This window comes from Carcharhinus amblyrhynchos, chromosome 16, assembly GCF_965287045.1.
Source record: "Carcharhinus amblyrhynchos chromosome 16, sCarAmb.v2.hapA, whole genome shotgun sequence".
Taxonomy (NCBI): Eukaryota; Metazoa; Chordata; class Chondrichthyes; order Carcharhiniformes; family Carcharhinidae; genus Carcharhinus; species Carcharhinus amblyrhynchos.
This window is the reverse complement of record NC_137339.1, coordinates 9,836,498-9,851,442: the sequence shown is the minus strand read 5'-3', so window position 1 is coordinate 9,851,442 and position 14,945 is coordinate 9,836,498. Positions and strand designations below refer to the sequence as shown.

Below are 14,945 nucleotides of genomic sequence, written 5' to 3'. Positions count from 1 at the left end.
CACCAACAACCTGTCCTGGTGCCTCCAAGTTGACACTATAGTTAGGATAGCCCACCAATGCCTCTGTTTCCTGAAGAGGATAAAGAAATTTCCACTATGACTCTCCATTTTTACAGATGCACTATAGAAAGCATCATTTCCCAATGTATCACAGCTTAGTATGGGTTGTGCTCATGACCACAAGAAACTACAAATGTTTGTGAATGTGGCCCAATCCATCACGGAAACCAGCCTCCATCCATTGACTCTGTCTACGCATCCTGCTCCAGTCTTCAGATTATGCACAGCCAGCATAATCAAGGACCCCACGCACTCTGGACGCATACACTCTTCCACTTTATACAGTCGGGAAAAAGATACAAGCGTCTGCAACCAACTCGAGAACAGCTTCTTGCCTGCTGCCATCAGACTTTGGAATTGACTTGCCATATATTAAGCTGATTTTTTTTTTCTTTACCCTATCTGTGACTGCAGCACTATATTCTGCACCCTGTCCTTTCCTTCTCCTATGAAATCTATGAACAGAACGTTTGGTCAGAAAAATGCCCTGAACCCTGACACCAGGCAGGCGGCACAGCCTTCTGGACTTGAACCTAAGCTGAATATGAGCAGACCCAAGTGACTTTACACCTCGGGTTGACAAGACCAGTGCTCAAACCCCTGAACTACTGAGCCCTATGGGATAATTTCACTGTCAAAGTGCGGCCTTTCAAATGAGATTAATTTAAATGTGATAAATTTTGTGGCACTAGTTTGAAGAAATTTTCCTGATCTGTTGGCCAACATTTATCCTTCAAAATCAATATTATTAAAGCAGAGGATTTGGTCACTTATCTCATTGCTGTTTATGGGACCCTGTAGTTTTTGCCACCGTACAACAGTGACTACACTCTACAAGTATTTAATTAGCTGTAAAGTGATTTAGTGCAGCGAGTGAAATGCACATTTTTGTTCTTTCTCTTTTTCTCTCTCCCTCTTTTCTCGCTCTCCCGTGGGCAGTGCAATTAGTCTGCAGCTGTAAATGTCTCCTTCAGTGAAAATGCCTTGCTTTCATTAATCAATTTGTGGGTTTTTTTTAATGCAGGAGAAGACTTAAATGTTGGAAACGAAACGGGTCAGAGGTATGTCTATACCGATAGTATTAATCAACTTAAACAAAATGTACAAAGGCAGAGATACCAACAGCATTGATTTATTTGCATTTTGCAATTTTCTTTAGCATGGTGACAGAGAAGCTTTCGGCTAGACAGGCACTGTTAACATCTTCCTCATGAATTACAAGCGCCGACTTTGGGTGCAGATGAATTAAGTTTTGTCCCAGAGACAGCTGGCTTCCATGTTTCTGCAAATACCATTGAATCAGCATTGCTGGATGGGTGAAGCCTGTGGGAGGGCCCTCAGATATGAATGATTCATTGCCACATTTGCAGTATTGTATTGGCGTACCAACTTGGTTTGACAGCACGTATATTTTATTCACGTTTGAAGCGTTTTTAATCTGTTTGGCTGGTGTCTTTTTGAAAGTGAGGTTGGCACGGTGGCATAGTGGTTAGCATTGCTGCCTCACAGCGTCAGGGACCTGGGTTCAATTCCCAGCTTGGGTCACTGTCTGCGGAGTCTGCACATTTTCCCTGTGTCTGTGTGGGTTTCCTACAGGTGCTCTGGTTTCCTCCCACAGTCCAAAGATGTGCAGGTTAGGTGTATTAGCTGTGCTGAATTGTCCCTCAGTGTAACCAAACAGGTGTTGAATTGTGGTGACCAGGGCGTTTCACAGTAGCTTCATTGCAGTGTTGATATATGCCTCCTTTGACATAACAAATAAACTAAAAAAGAACTAAAGTCCAAAGACCCATGTATTTAAAACATATCATGGATTTGATGATGTTTGTGGTGGAATAGGCCCAACAGGGACGGAGAACTTACCAAAATGCAAATTGTAACAGTGTTGGATTGTTTTTTGTTTACTTTTATTGTGCAAATTGAAATATTCAAGTCTTAATGATAAATGCAATTGTGACTATAAGAAGAAAGAAACACTGGCTGAGGAAGTTCTGATTATCCATATCAACCTTCAGAGTTTGGCTTTGGATCTGAAGTTCTTGTCACCATTTTTAGATTAAATGGTTTTACTTCCTCAGCCCAAAGAATGGAGAGCTAGAGAAAAGTAGACACTGTTCTAGTATTGAGGTGCCTGGCCTGAGCTCAAATGGCACCTTTTCTGTAGAGTGTAATGATCATGAGATGAAATTCTCTGTTGTATATCCTCAGAAAAGGGTGGCACAGTTGTTAGCACTGCTGCTTCACAGCACCAGGGATTAGGGTTCAATTCCAGCCTCCGGATCACTGGCTACGTAGAGTTTGTACATTCTTTCCACTTCTGCGTGGGTTTCTTCTGGGTGCTCTGGTTTCCTCCCAGAGTCCAAAAATGTGCAGGTTAGGATGCTAAATTGCTCCTTAGCAGGGTAAACACATGGGGTTATGGGGATAGGGCCTGGGTAGGATTGTTGGTGCAGACTCAATGGCCTCCTTTTGCACTGTAGGGATTCTAAGATTCTATAAAAAGGAACCATGTCCTATCTATTATTTTAACATTGTGCTAATAGTTACCAGTTTTGTTTATTCAGCAAATATTGGCCAAAGTACTGATGTAAAATCAGTATTGATTGCAGAGTTAACTGACTGCTTTTATGACCAGCATGGGAAGCAGCTGTAGATTCAGGTAATAGATGTACTGTTCTGGACTAGCATTTTTTTTCTGGTGATTTGTGGAATCCAAAAACAAACCTTCAAATTGTATTTTCTTTTGTGTTAATTGTCTCTGTATTCTATTAAGTGGATCTTTTTTAATAAAAGGAGGAAATAATTCTCACTTACTTTTTGATGGCAGTGAAGCAAAGAACAATCTAGAAAAATCAAAAAGCCCAAGCAGAAGAAATCTAAAGAGTGAAAAAGAGAGTGAGGAGCCTTCATCCCTCCAGGAGTCTTCTGAAAATGGACAGCGGAAAAGGCCTTCACGACCAGGCTCTTCAACAGGGGCAGCAAAAGGTAATGCACATGTTCTAATAGTCCCAAGTTCATCATAGTTTACTAAGTGACTGCACTGACTTCATTCCCTAAAATGAGGGTGAAAAGTGGGTTCAGTTTTCTTTGAACAGTTTTTCTTTCTGACTTAGAAGTATATTTGTTAATCTGTCTTGAGCTCTCCTGATGAGTATGTAGTTAAAGGGACTGAGAGCCCTTAGCCCATTTGCAGGAATTTTCTGGCCATTCATGCTGACAGGGTCTGTTGGTCCTGCTGACGGCCCCCCCATAGCACTGATATTTCATTACCCCCCCTGCCCATAGCACTGATATTTCATTAGTCACCGTTATGGTTTTTTTTAATTTCTCAAAACTGTCTTACCACAAATAAAAGAAAAATGATCTCTTTGAGCTGCACAAAAATAAGATATCTGTGCTCGAATTTGTAACGCTTAAGAAAGAGTCTAGCTTTATCCACTTGAGTTTTCCTGTAACTGAAACTCATTCTGAATGAGTGCAGCACCAACAACATGAAAGTCAGCGCCATCCAGGACAAAACGGCCCGGTTGATGTGCACCCTCTCCACAAGCGTCCACCCCTCCACTGTCAACATACAATAGCCACGTGTACCACCTACAAGGTGCACTGCAGGAACTCACCAAGACTCCTTAGACAGCACTTGCCAAACCCACAACCTCTACCGTAAGTTCATAAGATATAGGAGAAGAATTAAGCTAATCGGCCCATTAAGTCTGCTCCTTCATTCAATCACGGCTGATATCCTTCTCATCCCCATTTTCCTACCTTCCCCATACCACCTAGAAAAGACTTGTCTAAAGTACAGCTCATGGGCAGGATGCAACATGGGGACCCCCTCTATATTGGCCCCATCACCAGTTTCCAAAATTCCAACTAAAAACGTGAGTTTTAAGAGAGATTCTTATTGGCGCTGCTGTTCCAATCACGGGCCAGTTCTCCCCCACCTTTGCTTCTGACAGGTTTACGAGAATGCTAATCAGCAGCAAATGAGGGAGAGAAACTCTGATTGGAAGAGCAGCAAACAGTGCATTGGTGAGCGTGCTGAGTGCTGCCAGGCCAAGGGAAAAGAAGCAATGGTGAGGCTGGACCTAAGGAGACAGATACATCTGACCCAAAGCCCAGGGAGGTCGAGTTGAGGCCCAAGAGACCAAAGTCGAGTTGGGAGCTGGGGTCGAGTCCGGCAGCAGATACATGCGAACACCACCACCTGGAAGTTCTCCCTGCAAGCCACAGGTCATCTTGACTTGGAAATATTTTGCAGTTTCTTCACTATCACCAGATCAAAATTCTGAAACTCCTCCCTACCAGCATTGTGGGTGTACCCACATATGGCTTGCATATATAGGTGCTGGTCTAGCTAACGTTCCCACATCCCATGAATGAAAGAAAAACTCTGTTTCTGTGGCACTTTGGCCAAGAATCCATTTCTTATGTGCAAACCTGAGTATAGTATTGGCAGGCACTTCGACCCATGGGGGCATTCCAGCCAAACGCAACTCCAACATCTGTGTTCGAAGATGAGATTAGGCATTTTCAGCCTAGTATGGCCATAGGCAGCAGATCATGATGGCTGTGAACCCTGGTTATATCGGTCCTCTCTTTAGGTAAATCATCATCTTTGGCCCAAGGGGAGAGGCCAGTTATTGCAATATTCACAGTTCATCATGCAAAATGCTGTAAAAGATTTCAATGTCTCATACTTGTTATGGGGAGGGGGCTGCTCTCACAGTAATGTAAATGCACCCTTGGGTGACTGTATGGCGTTTGCACATTCTCTCTGTCTGCATGAGTTTTCTCCAAGTGAATTAGAATCATAGAATCCCTGCAGTGCAGAAAGAGGACATTCCGCCCATTGAGTCTGCAGCGACCGCAATTCCACCCAGGCCCCTATCCATATAATCCCATGCATTTAACCTAAACTAGTCCCCTGACACTAAGGGGCAATTTAGCATGGCCAATCCACCTAACCTGCACATCTTTGGACTGTGGGAGGAAAACAGAGCATCCAGAGGAAACCCACACAGACATGGGAAGAATGTGCAAACTCCACATACAACTGACCCGAGCTGGGAATTGAACCCGGGTCCCTGGCACTGTGAGGCAGCAGTGCTAACCATTGCTCCAAATGCTCCAGTTTCCTCCCACAGTTCAAAGATGTGCGGGTTAGGTTGATTGACCATGCTATTATGGCCCTTTTGTGTCAGGGGGATTAACAGGTTAAATGTGTGGGGTTATGGGGTTGTAGCCTGGGTGGGATTGTTGGCGGTGCAGACTCGATGGGCCGAATGACCACCTTCTGCAGTGTAGGGATTCTGAGTATTGGATCTAATTTTTTTTGTGGACAGTAGCTCAGATGTACCTTTTGTATCATAATTGAACAATCTATGAATATCTGCTCTTTTTTTAAACAAGGAAACACGGGCTTATTTTCTCTCCATCCTCTTTCTCCTAGATACCAGTACAGGCACCAGCCCTACACAAACAAAACGAAGGAAATCCAAATGAAATCTCTCCATTGTAAACGTGTGAAGTGTAAATGTTTGTGAATTTAAATATTTTTTCCAAGCTACTTTTCTAGCATGAACTTGTGTATAGAAGACTGTTTTAATATTTGTCCCACTGAAATGTGACTTTAAAAAAAAAACTCTTTAAATCCTGAAACTGTTTAACAAGGTAAAAACCTGTCGTGCAGCCAGTAAAAACCCTCCCTGAATGTAAATGTACTGGTAATTTCCATTGCAAAGCTAAAGTAAATTGCCAGATTCTTGTCACTGTCAAAAACCTTGTTAGAACGTAGTATGTTGTTTTTAATGTGGTATTTACTGACTGTTGAAGTGAGTGTTTAAGTCTTAAGTACTGTATGTGAATATTTGTACCAGGGTACAATAAAGCCCATCTCCACTGGATAGTTGAGTCCAAAGCAGTATCCCTTTCCAGTTGGTCCACAAGAGTTACTTTACTTCAATCACACGCTCGCACACTTGATTTCCCGCCCTAGTCACACTGGGCAGTTCATTTGTATCTATTCTGGGAAAGCAGGGAAGGTACACAAATACTGTAGATGCAGAAAATCTGAGACAAAATCAGAAAATGCTGGCAGTAACTCGAGCTGTCACTAGTGTGAAGTGTAAACTGCTTCTCCCTCCACAAATCTCACCTGACTATTTCCGGCCAATTCCGTTTTTCATTTGAGGAAGAGCTCGGCTTAACTGCGCAGTGGAATTTAAGAACCAATCCAGATCCTGATGCCTCTGTGTCACGGACAGAGCGATTGTAGTAGTAATATAGCAATTTAGTTTTGAGAGTGTGGAAAGAATGAACATGATTGATCATCCCTGCAAAGTCTGCCAGCCATCCAGAACTGCCTATGGTGTAATGCTAAGCTCCAGACAGCGATTGAAATGAATTAAGGTGGCGATTGGACTAGTGGCTGTTAGGTATTGCAGCAAGTAATATCATTCAGACTCCCCTCAGCCAGTACAATACAATATTAACACTCAGCCACGCTACTCAAGGTTTTGTTAGCTGTGTACAGTTTAACCCATTTGTGTATTGGAATAAAATTAAATGTAGAAATACAAATTATGAAGAATTTGCACCTCTGGTGACAGCTGTTTATTGAACACTTTAACGACCTGCGTCTATTTGGGTTTATGAATGTCAGGTGTATTTGAATGCAATTTCTTGTGATCTTCCAGCTCGTGCAGTTTTTATATTCTACTCTCAGTAGCGTCTGTACAGTTGTCCTCCAGCAGGAAAGTTGGTTTGTGAATTGTGATACAACTCTCCCCAGACGTTTAGTACTGCTCCTCCCTAGCCCAGCAGGTGTCACAAGTCTCTACTTAGCCTCTACTGACCCTTTCATCTGTTTGAGTTCACCAATGGCCTTGACTGAAGTGCAGCACAGTGGTTAGCACTGCTGCCTCACAGTGCCAGGAACCCGGCCTCTGGTCACTGTCTGAGTAGAGTTTGCACATTCTCCCTGTGTCTGCATGGGTTTCCCCCGGGTGCTTCGGTTTCCACCCAGACTCCAAAGACGTGTGGGTTAACTTGATTGACCCTGTTAAATTGCCCCTTAGTGACAAGGGGATTAGCAGGGTAAATACGTGGGTAAAAGCAAATTACTGCAGATGCTGGAATCTGAAACCAAAAGAGAAAATGCTGGAAAATCTCAGCAGGTCTGGCAGCATCTTTAAGGAGAGAAAAGAGCTGATGTTTTGAGTCTAGAAAACCCTTTGTCAAAGCCCTTTTGACAAAGGGTCATCTGGACTCAAAACGCCAGCTGTTTTCTCTCTTGACAGATGCTGCCAGATGTGCTGAGATTTTTTAAATACATGGGTTTTGGAAATATGGCCCAGGTGGGATTGTAGTCAGTGCAGGCTCAATGGATCTGCACTGTCGGGGCTCTATGATTCTAAACCAGATGAAATTAGTGTTGCCACTCACTTAGCTAGCTTGAAATTTTGGAAACCTATTTTAAGGTGCGAGGAGGTCAAAAGGTGAGGATTTGGGGTAGGGGGATTGGGGGTGTCGGTGGTGGTTGGATATCATTAGAAAACAGGTCATCATCTTTAATTTTGTTCTTGCGAAATAATTTTCTCCTATTGGCAGAATGCTGCAAATAAGCTCTAACACCCAGGCTAAGGAACAAAGCAGTTTCTATAATGGTTGCTTTTCCCCCTTTCAGAGTTGTAACTCAGTGGATTTATGAAGCTGTTTTTTTGAGAAAGAGGAAGTAAACATCTGAGCTGGTGCACTATTTCCCAAGCAGCGTGAATTATTAAACCAATTTCTATGCAAACATTTGAAATCCTTGTTTGTAGACCTGTTATTGATAGTGCTGCAGGAGTTCTTTCAGGCACAGTTGTTAGCACTGCTGTCTCACGGCGCCAGGGACCTGAGTTCAATTACCGGCTTGGGTCACTGTGCGGAATCTGCACATGCTCCCCGTGTCTGCCTGGGTTTCCTTTGGGTGTTCCGGTTTCCTCCCACAATCCGAAAAACGTGCTGGTTAGGTGCGTTGGCCATACTAAATTCTCCCTCATTGAACCCAAATAGGTGCCAGAGTGTGGCAACTAGGGGATTTCCACAGTAACTCCATTGCAGTGTCGCCGCAAGTCTACTTGTGACAGTAATAAATAAACTTGGGGTAGTATCCTAGGCTCAGCCGTCTTCAGCTGCTTCATCAACGACCTTCCTTCCGTCATGAGGTCAGGTAAGTCAGGATATTTTGCAAAAGATTGAACAATGTTCAGTACCATTCACGACTCCCAGATACTGAAGCAGCCTGTGCCCATTTGCAGCAAGATCTGGACATCACTCTGGCTTGGACTAATAAGTAGCAGGGAACATTTATACAACACAAGCATCAGATAATGACCATCTCCAATGGGAAAGTATCTTAACCATCTCCACTTGACATTTAGTGCATTAGCATTGCTAAATATTCCACTATCAACATCTTGGGTATTACTAACAACCAGAAACTTAACTGCATCAGCCCTATAAGTGCATCAGTAGAGAGGGCTTTAAGCTCAAGAGTGGAGGTGAGGGTTCAGTTGCCTGGAAAATTGGGAAGTCAGAGTTAAAGGTAGGAGTGTGGGTTAGTGATTGGCCTGAATCAACAAAAAACTACAGATACAGACAGATCATATGAACATTATACTACACCAATGATTCATACAAGAGCCCTAACTAGGAATGGGGAGGTTTAAAAAATCAGGGGTATATGAGGAAGCGGTGGCACAGGATAGTGAGGGGAACTTGATTGTGATAGGACCCTACTTTACCATTTTTATTCTAAGTGCTTGGTGCACTTAGGATCCGGTTTTTAGACCTGTGCTTAGGCACCCACATACGCAGTCTACCTGCAAAAAGATCAGCGATTCTGAATCGCACTGCAGAAACCTTTGGGTGGGGCTTAACACACCCAAAACCCTGAAGCTCTGGTGCCTACAACTATGCATGTGCAGAAAAAAAGATAGAATACTGCTCTCCTGCCCCATCTCTCCTGGGCTGGATAATGCCTCCCCCTGGCCCCCACAGACATCGCACCAACCACCCCCCCCCCCCCCCCCATTACTCATCCCCATATCACCACCCAGACCAATCATGGGTCCCTCTTCCTTCCCCCCCTGCCGCCGCCACCACCTTCACTGATCTCGAGCAGAGAGCCATTGGATGCTAAGCACCTAGCTCCTCACTAACTGGAGCACCTGAATTGGACTTCTATGGACCATGTCTGTTTTGCGCTGATTCTGGATGGGGGAACATAATGGTAAAAGTGGAAGTGCCGGAAAGGTTGGGTGTGCAGCCCGTTAAGTCAATTTAAATGCATGCAAATATATTTAAGTGGCTGTCGTGCCCATTTTGGGTGCAGTCCCAATTGCGACCATTTTCAGACCTTGGTAAAGGGGGAACCGGTGCGGAGGCAGGCACAGATCATGCTACTTGCCTCACGCCTGACTTTACCAAGTTTTCATGCCCCAAAATGGGCAATACTTGAGGGTAAAATCAGGCCCATAGTGTGACAGGCTGGGACAGGAACCATAAACTAAAGTATGCAACACAGAGCACATCAAGAGTTGTTAGCCACTGTAAAAGAAAAATCAAAGCTGAATGTTCATTTCCTGAACGCACAAAACATTTGCACCAAGATATGTGAGTTGATAGCACAGATTGCAATATATGAATATGATGTATTAGCTATTACAGAATTGTGGTTGTAAGGTGACCAGGACTGGGTGTTTAACATTCCAGAGTATACAGTATTCCAAAAGAACAGGCCAAAAGGGAGAGGAGGTGAGGTAGTGTTGTTAATTAAGGAAGATTTCAGAGCAGTGCTGAGGTGTGATATAAAGGCCATGGACAGTGATGTAGAATCGGTTTGGGTTAAAATCATGAATAGCAGGGGAAGGAAGGCAAGCTTGGGAGTAGACAATAGACACCCACAATGTGGCTGCTCAAGAAGTCTACTGAAGAAGGCAGGTGAATCGATAACAGCCAACAAAGTATTGTCGATATGCGATTTTTTTTCCATTTTTAAAAAAATTTTTTTGCATCAATCTTCTCCAGGTAAGACATTGCAAATATCCCCAAGATATCAGGCGGGCCAATTTCAAAGAACAAGGTGGAACTTGCAAAGCAATCCCAATCACAAGTAATAGAGAAACTTAAGGGGCTAAAGGCAGACAAGTTGCCAGGACCCGATGAACTGCATGCCAAGATTTTAATGGCAGTGGCTGTAGAGATAGTGGACCAGTTAATTGAAATTTTTCGTAACTCGCTAAATTCCAGGAAGGTATCAGATGTATGAAGAACAGCAAAAAGGGAGAAATGCAGAAGATAGGCAACTATAGCCCAGTTTAACATCTGTTATTGGCAAGCTGCTGGAGTCAGTAATTAAATAGCTAATCATTTAGGAAATCTGAATATAATCAAACCTAGCCAACATGAAGATAAGTCATGTTTGACAAATTTGTGCAAATTCTTGAGGATGTAATAGGGAGAGTAGATAGAGGGGAACATGTAGATGCTATCTGTTTTCAAAAGGCACTTGACAAGATGCCATACGAGGCTGGTGCATAAAGTAATAGCCCATGGAACTGGAGGAAGTGTGTTTGCATGGATTGAAACTGGCTGTCACGTAGAAAACAGAGTTGGAATAAACAGGCCCTTTTCAGAGTGGAAAGATGTAACTAGTGGAGTACTGCAGGGATCATAGAAACATAGAAGACAGGAGCAGGAGGAGACCATTTGACCCTTTGGAGCCTGCTCCACCATTCATCACGATCATGGCTGATCGTCCAACTCAATAGCCTAATCCTGCTTTCTCCCCATAATCTTTAATCCCATTCACCCCAAGTGCTACATCTAGCTGCCTCTTGAATATATTCAATGTTTTAGCATCAACTACTTCCTGTGGTAATGAATTCCATAGGCTCACCACTCGTTGGGTGAAGAAATGTCTCCTCATCTGCGTCCTAAATGGTTTATCCTGTATCCTCAGACTGTGACCCCTGGTTTTGGACTCTCCCCCTGGCCCCATTGAGAACATCCTCCCTGCATCTACCCTGTCCAATCCTATTAGAATTTTATAAGTCTCAATGAGAACCCTGCTCATTCATCTGAACTCCAATGAAAATAATCCTAATCTCGTCAATCTGTCCTCATACATCAGTCCTACCATTCCTGGAATCAGCCTGGTAAACCTTTGCTGCACTCCCTCAAGAACAGTTCTTGGTCCACAATTGTTCATTATTTACGTTAATGACTTGGAGGAAAGAACAGAATGTAAGGTTACCAAATTTGCTGATGCTACGAAGATAGATGCTCTCATACATGAAGCACAAAAGCTAGCAGGCAGGTCCAATAAATAGTTCAAAAGAAAAATGTCATTTTGGTCTTTATTGAAAAGGGGCATGAGTTTAAAAATATGGAGGTTTTTGTTTCAGCTTTACAGGCTGTTGATGAGGCCTCACCTGGAATACAGTGTACGGTTTTGATCCCTTTACCTAAAAAAAGGACATAGCAACATTGAAGGTGGTCCAAAGGTAATTCAGCGGGCAAATTCATGGGATGAAATGGTTAGCTTATCAAGTGAGACTAAATACTTTGGGTCTATAATTCCTTGGAGTTTAGAGGAGTGAAGGGTGACCTTAATTCAAACATTAGATCCTGAGGGGGCTTTCCAGGGTAGATGGTGAGATGTTTTCACTAGTGGGAGAGTCTTGAACAAGGAGACATAGTGACAAGATAACGGGCCAAATATTTAAAACTGAGCTGCGTAGAAATTTCTTCTCAGGGAAGGTGGTGAATCTCTAGAATCCTCTGCCCCAAGGAGTGCTGGAGGCTGTATCGATCAGTATTTCAAGGAGAGATGGCTAAATATCAGAAAAGTAGAGGTTGGCTTGGGTTAGTTACGATCGTATTGAATGGCAGGGCAGACTTGAAGAGCCTGGTGGCCCTTGTGTATTGTGTTCTATAAATATTGTGGCTACAATAGCAAATTAGAAGCTGGGAATTCTGCAGCAAATGAATCACCACCTAGCTCCCCAAAGCTTGTCCACCAGTCACGCATCAGGAGTGACAGGATACTCTCCACTTGTCTGGATGCTCCAACATTTGACAAGCTCAACCATCCAAGACAGAGGAAGACTGCTTGATTGGCACCTTAAATAGTCACTTGCTCCACCATCTATACATAGTAGCTAGTGCGTAATAGAATATACGGCACATTGCAGCAACTCACCAGGGTTCCTTTGACACCATTGGAAGCTTTAATGATTAGTGAAATGCATCCTCCTAACACATATTGATATGGTGGAGTTGCAGGGAATGTTTAAGGTGGTTGGCCAGGTACTCCACAAATAGCTTGCTAATTTGCCACAGAATTCCCAGTCTCATCCCCTGGCAACATGATCTGAGGTCCAGTTGGGTCTCTGGTCAGTAATAGCTCTCAGGATGTTGATGGTTGGGGATTCAATGATGGTATTACTTTTAAAAAGTCAAGGGAGGTGTCAGATTCCCTCAAGGTGAGATGGTAATTTCCTGATCCTTCTGTGGTGCCAATGTTTTTTTGCCAGATTATCAACCCAGTTGTCCAGGTCTTACTACAAGTGAGTATGAGCACAGCCTGCTTCATTATCTGGGGGAGTTGGAGGCAAGTGAACACTACCCATCATCAGCGAAATGATTCCCCCCCTCCTTAGGGAAGGTCAATGCAGAAGTAACTTATTTGTAGGTTTTACTTGTAGGAGTTTTCAGGGCAGGGTCCTAGTTCCAAAGCCTGAGGTGATTGGCCGCCACCAATTACAACCATCTTCCTTGGTGCCACATGTGATTCCCAACTAATGGAGCATTTCCCATTGACTTTAACTTTACTAGGGCTACTTGATGCTGTGCCCAAAAGCTGCCTTGATGTCAAGGGCAATCACAGCTCACTTTTCCTGTGGAATTCAGGTTGGAAACGTGGGTGGTACTGGGATTGGAGGATGTTGTCATGGTCAGCAAGAGTCAAGATGAATGCTAGGGAAAGAAAATTACAATAATATAGCACAGCAAGAGGCCATATCATATTGCCCAGTATGCCTGTGTGGAGGTTGTGGGACAAGGTGGAGGGTTGAAAAGTGTGAGTAGCCAAGTGGAATCTGTTGCCAGACACCAAACAAGGTCAAATTGGGTCAACAGTGATTAGCATTGCTGCCTCACAGCGTCAGGGTCTTGGGTTCAATTCCTGGCTTGGGTCACTCTTTGTTGGAGTCTGCACGTTCTCCATGTGTCTGCGTTGGTTTCTTCCAGGTGCTGCGGTTTTCCCCCTACAGTCCGGTTAACAGCACTTAAAGATGTGCAGATTAGATGGATTGGCTATGCTAAATTACCCCTTGGTGTTGTGGGGGACTAGCTAGGATAAATGCATGGGGATAGGGTCTGGGTGGGATTGTGGTCAGATGGCCTCCTTCTGTACTGTAGAGATTCTATGTGTACTCAGTGAAGGACAGGCAGGTGGTCAAAGCTTTAGAGGTTAAATTGTGACTCAGAGGGGGTTCTGATTGCCACAGTAGTCATGTAAGGTATAAGCAAAGACAGAGGCTGCTGCCTGGTGAATTGTAATGACTTGGAACTTGCTGCCTCATAGGAGCAGAGATGACAGATGATACCAATAGAAAAATCAGATAGGCTGAAGGGCAACCAACTCTCAGGGGGCTATGGGGTAAGTGATTGGCACTGACTGATTTGCTCTAGCCAACCTGCTTAGCCTTCTTTATGGTCATTGAATCTAAACTAGCGAACTGTTTTATAAAGTACCCATGGGTTACCAGAAATAAATTATTAAAACAATTTTTAAACTAAATATGGCCTCAAGAAGCTCCGGTTGTCTCAGTTCGATGCTTTGCCTTGAACCCTCAAGAACGGCTCCCCAGAAGGTCTTTATCACACACCCCGAACTAGCTGCTGTATTTTAAAAATGTTCACTGGGCAACATACAGCGCAGGCCCAATGAGCTGAATGCATCACAGGGAGCCAAGGGGAGCAGTATGGCAGCAGCAAGAACCATTCATCGGGTATCATTTTCAAATCTGCCCAGATCACTCATGAAACTTGGCTATTAATGTTCAAGATGACAACAACTCGTCACTGGGTGGCACAATGGATAGCACTGCTGCCTCACAGCACAGTGACCCAGGTTCAATTATCGTCGGATTATGCACATTCTCACCGTGTCTGTGTGGGTTTCCTCCCACAGTCCGAGAGACGTGCTGTTTAGGTGCATTGGCCGTGCTGGATTTTCCCCTCAGTGTAACTGAACAGGCACCCGAGTGTGGCGCCTAGGGGATTTTCACAGTAACCTCACTGACATTGCAATGCAAGACTACTTGTGACACTAATAAATGAAGTAAAAATACATTCTCCCCTCTCTTCCCCCACTAAAAATAAACCCAGAACTATAGAATTGTGCAATCTATTTGCGAAACAGTGAAAAGACAACAGGCTGGCACATTTGGAAAAAGTGAATTTTATGAAAATAATGAAATCCCACAGTCATCATCAATTGGCTAAGACAGCATTTTGAAGCATTATTTCCATCCACAATCCAATTATACAATTTCACACTTGCAATAATCAAAAACAGTTTTGAAAGACCAAAAGTAAAACAAGCTGCCTTTGTTTTTTTTGCATAGGACTTTACTATTACCACTCAAGTCTCCCATTTCTCCTTTTGTTTTAAATATATACATACACACCATTTAAACCCCCCCTCCCCTCACACCATCCCCCTAGTGGAAGGCACATACACAGTCAATTTAATACATAATGAGAGGTAAGTTACTGATGAATACAAGCAGTATAACTATTCTTAAATATATTTTATATCTGGTAACAGG

General features: G+C 43.5%; 1 protein-coding gene across 4 annotated transcripts in view; it reads left to right on the top strand.

Annotated features, from left to right (window-relative positions):
- Positions 1 to 6,655, top strand: part of ncoa6 (nuclear receptor coactivator 6) — a 57,500-nt gene extending 50,845 nt beyond the window's left edge. For all 4 annotated transcript variants that reach the window (XM_080204676.1, XM_080204677.1, XM_080204674.1 and 1 more), the window contains 3 exons: positions 1,085 to 1,121; positions 2,888 to 3,045; positions 5,513 to 6,655. In XM_080204676.1, coding sequence (XP_080060802.1) covers positions 1,085 to 1,121; positions 2,888 to 3,045; positions 5,513 to 5,565 — 248 coding nt within the window. In that variant the 3' untranslated portion in view covers positions 5,566 to 6,655. The remainder of the gene's footprint in view (positions 1 to 1,084; positions 1,122 to 2,887; positions 3,046 to 5,512) is intronic.
- The last annotated feature ends 8,290 nt before the right edge of the window (positions 6,656 to 14,945 follow it).